Source organism: Oncorhynchus nerka, linkage group LG5 (assembly GCF_034236695.1).
Source record: "Oncorhynchus nerka isolate Pitt River linkage group LG5, Oner_Uvic_2.0, whole genome shotgun sequence".
NCBI lineage: Eukaryota > Metazoa > Chordata > Actinopteri > Salmoniformes > Salmonidae > Oncorhynchus > Oncorhynchus nerka.
The window spans coordinates 27,101,246-27,113,534 of record NC_088400.1 but is presented as its reverse complement, the minus strand read 5'-3'; the positions used below and the strand labels follow the sequence as shown (position 1 = coordinate 27,113,534).

The following is a 12,289-nucleotide window of genomic DNA, read 5'->3' as shown; positions in this document are numbered from 1 at the left end:
CAGGTTGCAGGCACTGGTTACACTTAGAATGAGTGGGCAGCTTGATGATAGCCAGTCAATATTTAAATCACACAGAAAATATACTTCTCTGTTGATATCACATACATTATCAAGCATTTCACACATTATCCAGATACTGACCATTAGCACTTGGCCTATAGCAGCTTCCCACAAGAATGGGCTTTAGGTGAGGCAGATAAACCTGTAGCCATATTACTTCAACAGTATTTAACATTAAATCGTCTCTAAGTTTGACAGGAATGTGGTTCTGAATATAGACCGCAACACCACCTCCGTTGGCATTTATGTATTTTCGGTAGATGTTATAACCATGTATTGCTACCACTGTATCAAAGGTATTATCTAAGTGAGTTTCAGAGATTGTTAGAATATGAATGTCATCTGTTACAAGCAAGTTATTGACTTCATGGACCTTGTTTCTTAGGCTACATACAGTTGAAGTCGGAAGTTTACATACACTTAGGTTGGAGTCATTAAAACTAGTTTTTCAACCACTCCACAAATTTATTGTTAACAAACTGTAGTTTTGGTAAGTCGGTTAGGACATCTACTTTGTGCATGACACAAGTAATTTTTCCAACAATTGATTACAGACAGATTATTTCACTTATAATTCACTGTATCACAATTCCAGTGGGTCAGAAGTTTACATACACTAAGTTGACTGTGCCTTTAAACAGCTTGGAAAATTCCAGAAAATGATGTCATGGCTTTAGAAGCTTCTGATAGGCTAATTGATATAATTTGAGTCAATTGGAGGTGTACCTGTGAATGTATTTCAAGGCCTCCCTTCAAACGCCTGAAGGTACAACGTTCATCTGTACAAGCAATAGTACGCAAGTATAAACACCATGGGACCACGCAGCCGTCATACCTCTCAGGAAAGAGATGCGTTCTGTCTCATAGAGATGAACATACTTTGATGCGAAAAGTGCAAATCAATCCCAGAACAACAGCAAAGGACCTTGTGAAGATGCTGGAGGAAACAGGTGTAATATATCCACAGTAAAACGAGTCCTATATCGACATAACCTGAAAGGCCGCTCAGCAAGGGAGAAGCCACTGCTCCAAAACTGCCATAAAAGAACCAGATTACGGTTTGCAACTGCACATGGGGACAAAGATTGTACTTTTTGGAGAAATATCCTCTGGTCTGATGAAACAAAAATAGAACTGTTTGGCCATAATGACCATCGTTATGTTTGGAGGAAAAGGGGGGATGCTTGCAAGCCGAAGAACACCATCCCAACCATGAAGCATGGGGGTGGCAGCATCATGTTGTGGGGGTGCTTTGCAGGAGGGACTGGTGCACTTCACAAAATAGATGGCATCATGAGGTGGGAAAATTATGTGGATATATTAAAGCAACATCTTAAGACACCAGTCAGGAAGTTAAAGCTTGGTCACAATTGGGTCTTCCAAATGGACAATGACCCCAAGCATACGTCCAAAGTTGTGGCAAAATGTGTTAAGGACAACAAAGTCAAGGTATTGGAGTGGCCATCACGAAGCCCTGACGTCAATCCTATAGAAAATGTGTGGGCAGAACTGAAAAAGCGTGTGCGAGCAAGGAGGCCTACAAATCTGACTCAGTTACACCAGCTCTGTCAGGAAGAATGGGCCAAAAATCACCCAACTTATTGTGGGAAGCTTGTGGAAGGCTACCCGAAATGTTTGACCCAAGTTAAACAATTTAAAGGCAATGCTTCCAAATACTAATTGAGTGTACGTAAACTTCTGACCCACTGGGAATGTGATGAAAGAAATAAAAGCTGAAAGAAATAATTCTCTCTACTATTATTCTGACATCTCACATTCTTAAAATATAGTGGTGATCCTAACTGACCTAAGACAGTGAATTCTTATTAGGAGTAAATGTCAGGAATTGTGAAAAACTGAGTTTAAATGTATTTGGCTAAGGTGTATGTAAACTTCCGACTTCAACAGTATGTTAATATGGGCTATTTTTAGCATTTTTCTGGGTTGCTTGATTGTTTTTAATGCTTTACTGGGAAGCTTATCAGAGGTTATCATTGGTGCTGATAGTGCAGGGTGAGCTGCATAAAGTGCTCTTCCTACTATTGCACACCGCCTCAGTACTAACTCTGGTTTATAGGCTCATGATTACTGCTTACAATAGCTGTAGGATAAACAAATTTTTGCAGATATTGCAAATTATTATTATTTTTTTACCTTTATTTAACTAGGCAAGTCAGTTATTAACAAATTCTTATTTTCAATGACGGCCTAGGAACAGTGGGTTAACTGCCTGTTCAGGGGCAGAACGACAGATTTGTAGGTCAGCTCGGGGATTTGAACTTGCAACCTTTCAGCTACTAGTCCAATGCTCTAACCACTAGGCTACCCTGTCGGCCCGAATTAGTGGTACATAAATTAAATTACCTACATTGTGTTTGCCAATGTCTCTAAGATCATGTACATTGATGCAGCATTATGACGACTCATTGTTACAATGGTAGGGATTAACTGAGCTGGTCTTGGATAATTTACCAGTCATTCTTTCAACGTTGCCTTGAAATGCGTGGACAGAGTCCAGAAGCCAAGATGATTTGGATGGACTCCGTCATTCCTGTAGAGTATCTTCTATTTCCAGAAGGTGTCAAAGTTATCAATAAAAGTGACTCCATTAGAGCTACAGTCGTCTTTTATCCAGATGTGTAATGCCAGCAGTCTGATGAATCTTTCACACCCGCAGCCCAACGATGGTACTGGACCTGAAATTATTGGCCGTTTTTTGGAGTCTTTTAATGCTAAAATCAGTTCTTTATAATCTATTTTCAAATGATCCGAGCTAGTCCTCCTGATGTCGTGTGACCCCACATGGACTATGACAGTGTCAGGTCCCGGAATCTGTGGTAGAACAGTCAGAAGCAGCCTTGTTAGGTCCTGTACTCACGCTCCTTGGTAGCACAGGGTTTTGGCCTTGGGGACCGAGATGTTTCTCACAATGATGGAAGCTGGTGATGTTGAATGGGCCGGTCTCTCAAGCAGCCTCACGGTCTAGTAAGCTCTGAGGATCTGAACTTGAGGTAGAAGCCACCAGAGAGGGAGACAGAGCCCAGGACGAAGACGCAGGTACCTCCGGATCTGATCTTGAATGGGAAGCCACCAAGGACGAAGCGGCAAAGCTGTTTCTGGTCTGTGTAAGTCCCAGGCTCAACAACTCCATGGAGACACCCGTTGCCAGAGGATGCCATCTTCAACTTTCACGGCAAGTGACGTACCTCCTTGGCTGGTTGGTTGAGTCGCGATCAGCTTCGTTCTCCAGGGAAGGGGGAGACCCCTGTGGAGAGCCGACACAGCTGTGAAACCAGAGTGGCGCCCGGTTACTGGGGTGGAAGTAAAAGAAAAAGTAGGTGGGTGTGAGTTCCCCAGTAGCTTTTGTAGGTTTGCTACTTGCTTGCTAAGAGTATCCATTTCGCTGCTGTAGTCCTCCGCAAGCAGTTGCTACAGTGAAAGTCAGCGCAGTCCACATTGTCCAGGAACAAAGCAAAGTAAACACAGCTCCTGAAATGCTGGAAACATTCAATAACGGACTCCATTTGAGACAGCCGAGCCAGCTAGGCTAGCTGGGCTTTCGAGTCTCTCCCCCTATATGGAATCTGACAGGATTCCAGGACAGACAGCAGCGCTCACAGAAATTTTGCCCAACAGAGCCCCAGGTTTCAAAATAAAATAAAAGTATATAAAAACACTGTCAGCTTTAAAACCGAGGTCTTAAGTTTAGGATTCAGCGTTCGACAGCATTCATCAACAACAAACATACGTCGCACTCAGATGACGTGCTTTCATTTTAGCAAACTGCCATGTGGAGTTTATCTTTGACATGAGGAATGGGACCTCCTTGGTGTTCCATACACCAGCTTTGCAATCTTTAATTATAGAAAGACCAAGACAGCTAAACAATTGAAATATTCCCCCTGCAATTAGAATGATACTGTGATATCCTGTTGGCTATTGTCCATGCCTTGCTGCACAGCAAATTTGAGATCAGAATTTTAACACTCACAGATCCCCTGACATATCGTTAAACTAACACTTTTCAAAGTAACACCCCTGTGTTGGAGGGTTGGATCTGTAACACCATGGGTGTTGCAAATGTCAACTTAAATGAACACTTTATTAAAGCTGATGATGTTACACTTTTTTATGGTTGGGAATAACACATGTGGTGTTACAGTATTTTTGTGGGGGGAGGGGCAACATTGTAGGTTGTAAAGTCTTATTTGCATATTTCCCAGCATGCCTTTCAAGGGAATGTCACAGATATGGCTGTGTTTGTTTGTGACAGAGACATGGTTGTTGCATTCAATGACTTCTAGTCCTAAAGCCTTTACCAAGTGAATGTGTTTGAATTCAAAGTAAACCCTTAATGACCATATATTGTACATTTCATAAGGCATTTACTTATGGCCTATTTATCCTCAATTTTGTGGTCTGGAAATCTTGTCTCATGGTCCACATCAGACCTCCAAGTCACAATATGCAAAGCGATTAGTAATTCCTGTCGGATATCCAACAATTACAATAGTTTATCACCCACAACCTGCATTCAGAATGACTGATGGAGGTCTTGATAACCAAGCCTACCTAAATCATCTAAACTGGAAGAACCATCTCAGTAAGTTTTAATAAATTCATCCCCTTACAGATTGGATTAGTTTATAAAAATGTAAGTTATTTATCTTTGTATAGTAATAATATACATCTGTGCATGCAGAAACATGTATATATTAAAACTATTCTAAAAATCTACCTGCAACAAAGCATTCTGTGAAGAATGACAATGAGGCCCCTCCCACGTCTTTTTCACTCAAATAGTTAACGTAAATGAACTAACAACACAGCCGAGTAACAACACCACACAGTGTTGATTCCACTGTAATTCAAATAACACTTAATTTATTCAGCGCACGTGGAGTCAATTTCAATCCCACTGGTGTTAACCCCAGTAGAATCACTATTACCTTTAAACCAAGATTTTAACACTTGCAAATTTGCTGTGTGCCTTGCTATTATATACAGAAAATCAGCAGACCTTTCTGAAACAGTCACAAAAAAAGTGACAGCTTTAATTGGCAAGTATATTTTGGGAAACATTAAAATGCAACTGTAGATGTGGGTTTTGGAATAAAACATACATGATGATCACTGTCTTTGTTCTTCCTTGGCTTGATCATCTTTTTCTACTCATACATCCTCATACATTTGATATACTACTGTGGCCTACACACATTGTTTGAAACAAATTAAAATATACCACATATGGCAACTTCAAAGTTAAACTAGCATTAAAAGTACATTATCAATTTAACAAATCACTCTCGAATCAGCAATATGCTGGGCCTCAGATTCAGAAAGCCCACTCAAATCAACAAAGCTATGGCTGTATAAGGAATTTATGATTCTAAATATAGGGTTCTGGTTATACTCTAGCTCCAAGCAGAGGAATGAGCCACTGCTAGAGGCTAACATGGGAATAAACACACTGCAAACACACCCAAAACAATGATCTGAAGGCAAAGCTCATTTTACTGCCATAATAGCCTGTGGTTTATCAATGTTAAGTATTACGTCTGTATTCTGTAGTACTCAGATACACATGGGGGATTCTGTTCCTGTCCTCTCACTCTCTCCCCCTCCCTTCAATTCAGATGCAAAACCAGCTCATTAACATATGTATGAGTCCTGCAACCAACTCTGATGACAATTGATAGTGAGAAAGAGATGTTCCTTCTCAGAGCGCCATCGCTCTGCTGTTACTCATTCTGATTCCCAGCTCTCTCTGCACTCAACGGGATGATTCCTGTCACTCTTGGGGTATTTATATAAAGCATAAATACCCAGACACTGCATTACAGAGACATATTTGATGAAACTGAAGTGCCAAGCAGAAGCAGGAGATGCTGGAGCCATGCTCCGTGCTCTGTGGGAGAACTGAAGGCATCACATAACTGGAATGGCCAACGTGAGGATGACACTGTCCGTTTGTCATCGACCCTGTGATTAGATCAAGGTGAATACGAAGGAATGTGGCGTTCAATCAACACCGCTATTTATGATCTGCCATTTTGAGTCATTGCACACCGGACGTCAAGACAACCTATATGAGGATTTTTGTGATGAATAATGTGCTTTCCTGGAATATCGTGCTAACACTCCCCCCTCTCTCCCTCCCCACCCCTCCACAGTGGATCCATCCAGTCAGAAGCCTGAGTGTAATCTCACAAGTTGTGTCTTAATATGGCCTCTCCTCTCGTCCTCCTCTGCTGAAGGGTCCCTCCACAGCGTGGGGCTGTCCATGGAGAGTAGGCAGATCCACAGACACACAGCATCTCTCTCCTCTCGTCCTCCTCTGCTGAAGGGTCCCTCCACAGCGTGGGGCTGTCCATGGAGAGTAGGCAGATCCACAGACACACAGCATCTCTCTCCTCTCGTCCTCCTCTGCTGAAGGGTCCCTCCACAGCGTGGGGCTGTCCATGGAGAGTAGGCAGATCCACAGACACACAGCATCTCTCTCTTCTCCTCAGTCCTTTATTGTGTCACTCCTCTCAGATGCTCCGGCGGCTAATCAGGCACCATGGGGATAATAATAGGTCCTTCTCGTGTAAAGGATACGGGGGAGCTGATTTCTATGGAGCTATTAAATCTTCTCTACACTTAGTGTCTCCTCAGCTAATAAACACTGACAGCTGTGGCCTAATGGTCCAGCCGCCAGAACTCACCACAGTGCCCGCCGCACAACAATTAATTACCAATTTTGTGAGGCTACAGGTTCTTGTCAGGGATCCCTTTCCTTTTTAAGGGGGCATTGCTGTTTTGCCCATTTGATGAGAAGCAGTTAAAACCTCATTTTTTATTTGATTAAATGGGGATTGGATATGATATTGCGCACGTGAAAAAGGACTTCATTCAATCTGTTATAGTCATGGCTGAATGTCGGTGGTAACAAATCTGTATGTATAATTTTGTTATTAGCGTGCCCAGCTCAGTGTAAATGACCAGTGCCCCAGAGGGAGACTAGATCCTTGAGACCATTACTCGTCTTCATTCACACAAATTGCTTAACATAAAATAGCCTTTTTTTTTCATATCAAATAGTCAAACTCAATAAAAAAATAGTTGTACCCATTGCAGAATGTGAAAATAATAACAACATAAATCAAGAGAAGTTGACAATATTGTAGGAGCAAGTAGCATCATTATATTCTAAGTCAACAGGGGCTAAATCTCCAGATGCCCAGACACTCAGTAAATCCTGATGCGCACGGATGGAATGTCTGTGACAGAAGGTATGAAATCCATTGTAGGGAGCAGGGGGCTTGCTGGATGATAGAGATTTATGCTGTGTTACACAGACTGCTAACTCTATTAAGTTTAATTGGGTTGGGGCTGCTCGACTCTTCATCCTATCAGAAATATTAATACCAAGCAGAGAAAGGTAACGATTGAGAATGGTAACGCGGTAAGGATATTTATTGTTCCCTACAGAGCCTTCAGACACATGAAAAAGTCACTGTGTTCAATAGGAAGAACTGCAATTGAATGTCCTGGCTGGGTTGTAAAGCAAGGCATAAGGTCCAGTTTGTGTAGTATCCAGAAAGCTACTATGCATGCTTAAGTAACAGGGTTTTTCTGATACTGGGGAAAAATACACATAATTTAAGAAACGACCTAACAGCCTCTAGCAAGACCACTGAACAGTGAACACTGGGGGTAATTGGTGTTCCAAGTGCCAATCACCCACTAAAACACAACCTTGACTTAAAGTAGACAATTACCGTATCTGTAACGTCAGGCTAACAAAATCCCAAATGAAACACAGCAAAATGACATGTGAACACTGCACGGGACAATAGAGCGCTCGTCCAACAGTCATCTCGGAGCCAGCTGATAAGTGTATTATTTAAATACCAAAAGGTGAAGTAGAAGAAGAAGAAGAGGAAGAAGATTCTCCTTGGCTCTTCAGCTGTCTCCTCCCAGTCTCTGTGTTGATGCATGTGAAATAATGGCCTACAATTTACCCTGACTCGACAGCTTAAATATGCCTTCCTCACACTTGTTTTGTTATTGTCAACTGGCACTGAGCTCCAGAGTAAGATTTGAATAGTGTTTGTATATTTCGCAGGCAGGGCTTTTTGCATGGTTAGTGTTGAAAGCACACTGTAGTATGAATATGTGGTGGGAATGTTCTGGTAAAATGTTTAAAATTGAGTGTAATGTAAACAGATTTGTTTTCTCTGATCCCAGTGGATTTGGGCACTCCTATTAAAACGGCTACAGAACATTGTGTAAGGAGAATGAGTTGAGCGTTTGGAGAATGAGAGGTTGGTGACGGCCGGGCACCTCCCCCAGGTTAGAACAAGCACATCATTAAATATAGACAGAGGGTCAGGAGAATCCTGCATGCCAGTGTTGCCGCTGTGTTCTGTTCTCTCTGCCTGCCTGCCTTATGTATTACACTTTCTATTAGCCCCCAGATTTATGTATAGCAAATTCCCCCTAAGGCATATTTGGCTGATTGCAGCACCCCCTTTTAATGGGGTTGACTGAGGCATCGGAATGCAGTGGTGGTGATCACTCGGCTGCTTTACAGTAGAGGACATTCCAACAAACAGAGCTCCAAAACTATATTGACACAGCCATGGTCCTGTATCCCCAGCCAAAAGGCACTGCATTAAAATGTGTTTTGAAGAAAGCAGCAAGGATCCCCTGACTGTTGCAGTCTATAATTACACTTGTCTGCTCTATGGAGAGGAGAGAGTTAGCACTGGCCCCATGGGGAAGACTTACCCGGTTGGACATCTATAACACTGGCCTGTCTCTCAGTGGGGAACAGGACCTTTGGGGGTCTGGTTGTGAGGAGAGCTGCAAAAGAACAAAACACACATTGAGAGGACAGACAGGGGGGAGAAAATAAACATATTGAAGATTACACAGATTCTCTTAATGACTAATGTTGACAAGATCAGTAATCCATGCAAATAGAATAGAGCTATTTCAGTCCCGGCAAAACTCTTCCACAAACATAATTTACAAATATCATTATAGGATATATTGTAATCACTTAGCCTGTGGGAGCCCCAGCAATGAGTTTTATCATTCTAAAACAAGATGATGTCATCTTTAATATTTTAAAGATTTGAGTGCACGCACGCACGCGCACACACACACACACACACACACACACAATTTCAGTCTGAGAACAGTAGAAGATGTGTAAATGAGAACCACTTTAGATCTCAAGAGACTTGTATTAGCAGGACAGTTAGCAGAGTATGGAATACAGCAGTGGGCTGAATAATGATGGGCCACTTTGATAATGTAAAAACTCTGTGGATTAATTACATAAAATCATCTAGAGATATGCTCTAAAAACATGTGAGCGCACTGAATTTATTTGATATCCTGGAGTTTAGTTAAGAGCAGTGAAATGTATCCTGTACTTTAGAACATACCCTGACAGATGTACATTATATAAGATACAGTATTTAAAAGCTGGATGCACCTCATGGTATAGGGTTAGCTGGAGTATCTTTAGTGAAATATTATGACGTCAAACTATCATGTCTACAGGTTGAGGGAGCATAACACACTCTTGTATTGGTGTATTGGTGACAGAACTGTATAGGTGCCAGAACTGTATTGGTGCCAGAACTGTATAGGTAAATTTAACTGTATAGGTGACAGAACTATATAGGTGACAATATTAACATTTTTTAAGCAGACCACCATTGTCCCTGTGCCCAAGAACACTAAGGTAACCTGCCTAAATGACTACCGATCGTAGCACTCACATCTGTAGCCATGAAGTGCTTTGAAAGGCTCGGCATGGCTCACATCAATACCATTATCCCAGAAACCCTAGACCCACTCCAATTTCCATACCGCCCTAACAGATCCACAGATGATGTAATCTCTATTGCATTCCACACTGCCCTTTCCCACCTTGACAAAAGGAACACCTATTTGAGAATACTATTCATCGACTACAGCACAGCGTTAAACACCATAGTGCCCTCAAAGCTCATCAATAAGTTAAGCACCCTGGGACTAAACACCCCCCTCTGCAACTGGATCCTTGACTTCCTGATGGGCCGCTCCCAGGTGATAAGGGTAGGTAACACACCCACCACGCTGATCCTCAACACAGGGGCCCCTCAGGGTTGCGTACTCAGTCCCCTCCTGTACTCCCTGTTCACTCATGACTGCACGGCCAGGCACGACTCCAACACCATCATTAAGTTTGCTGATGACGCAACAGTGGTAGGCCTGACCACCAACAACGACGTGACAGCCTATAGGGAGGAGGTCAGAGACCTGGCCGGGTGGTGCCAGGAAAACAACCTCTCCCTCAACGTGATCAAGACAAAGGAGATGATTGTGGACTACAGGAAATGGAGGACCGAGCACATCCCCATTCTCATGGACGGGGCTGTAGTGGAGCAGGTTGACAGCTTCAAGTTCTTTGGTGTCCATATCACACTAAACTAACATGGTCCAAGCACACCAAGACAGTCATGAAGAGGGAACGACAAAACCTATTCCCCCTCAAGAGACTGAAAAGATTTGGCATGGGTCCTCACATCCTCAAAAGGTTCTACATCTGCACCATCGAGAGCATCCTGATGGGTTGCATCACTGTCTGGTATAGCAACCGCTCGGCCTCCGACTACAAGGCACTACAGAGGGTAAAGCGTACAGCCCATTACATCACCGGGGCCAAGCTTCCTGCCATCCAGGACCTCTATACCAGGCGGTGTCAGAGGAAGGCCCCAAAAATTGTTGAAGACTCCAGCCAGCCTAGTCATAGACTGTTCTCTCTGCTACCACACGGCAAGTAGTACCGGAGCGCCAAGTCTAGGTGCAAGGGGCTTCTAAATAGCTTCTACCCCCAAGCCATAAGACTCCTGAACATCTAATCAAATGACTATTTGCATTGCACCCCCCCCCTCCCTCTTTTACGCTGCTGCTACTCTCTATTATTATCTATGCATAGTCACTTTAATAACTCTGCCTACATGTACATATTACCTCAATTATCTCGACTAACCGGTGCCGCCGCACATTGACTCTGTACCGGTACCCCTTGTATATAGTCTCGCTATTATTATTTTACTGCTGCTCTTTAACTACTTGTTACTTTTATTTCTCATTCTTATTCATATTTTTTAAACTGCATTGTTGGTTAGGGGCTTGTAAGTAAGCATTTCACTGTAAGGTCTACACCTGCTGTATTCGGCGCATGTGACTAATAAAATTTGATTTGAAGTCTGAACTTTCAAAGCCAATTTAAACTGTCAGAATATTACCTATGGTTAATGTAATCCTTGTATAATACAAGACAAATGTGCAGCATGAAAAGCTTAAATCGCTGTTGCACTGCATATAAAAATGCCTGTATTGAATATAAAGTGCAAAGTCGGTGAAAATATTGACTCCGCATTCACTGTATACACAACCACTAATGATATAAAGAGCAACAAGGTTCGCTTGTTCTGCATATCTGGCAGAGTGCAGTTAACTCCATCCATTCACCAGGAGACTCAGAGTAACCTTCAACTCAAGGACAGAGTAAAAGATGGTAAGTTATGAATTTTATTTGATCTTTTGGCCACCATTTAATTTGGTCTCTCCATTGTATGAGGGATGAAGCTGGGACCCCTCATCCATCTTGGGGAGGACAGCCGCAGCTTTAGCATTCAAATGAAAGCTATCATTCTTGTCAAGTAAGGAGCCAGAGAGAGCACACATGCCTGCAGACCCACAGCCACTTAATATTCTCCATCCGGCAGGACAACCCTCACTGGACGCCGGCCCTTCCCGGCCCCTCAGCAGCCCCTGGGCTCATGTAGGTCACCTCGTCCGGACCCCTATCTGCGGCAGCACCTTGCTCCAGAGAGCTCAGCCCCCTCAGCTCAGCGGCCCAAGAGATAACACTCCTACACACAAATGAAGTAGTAACATATTGTATATGGCCATGCTTAGGCCTATTAATAATACTCTTCAAAGGGAATGCATCAAACAGTGTGGCTATGGTATGGGAATGTTCTGTTCATGCAGGCACAGTGAACTTGTTATTTACCATTGCAGTTTGGTACTGCACATCTGCAAATTCCCATGCAGAATTCTGCTCATGAACTTCAAAGTAAGCAACCCTGGGCTGCTCTGAGGAAAGTCCATATGATCATTACTTTCTTTATCATAGTACTTAGCATATTTTGCTTTTTAAAGGAGGGGTAAAATG

General features: G+C 42.7%; 1 protein-coding gene across 1 annotated transcript in view; it reads right to left on the bottom strand.

Annotated features, from left to right (window-relative positions):
* LOC115129294 (X-linked interleukin-1 receptor accessory protein-like 2) overlaps nucleotides 1-12,289 on the bottom strand; it is a 365,734-nt gene that overhangs the window by 93,207 nt on the left and 260,238 nt on the right. Inside the window, exon 5 of the mRNA XM_029659484.2 lies at nucleotides 8,836-8,910. Within this exon, the coding sequence (XP_029515344.1) occupies nucleotides 8,836-8,910 (75 nt within the window). The remainder of the gene's footprint in view (nucleotides 1-8,835; nucleotides 8,911-12,289) is intronic.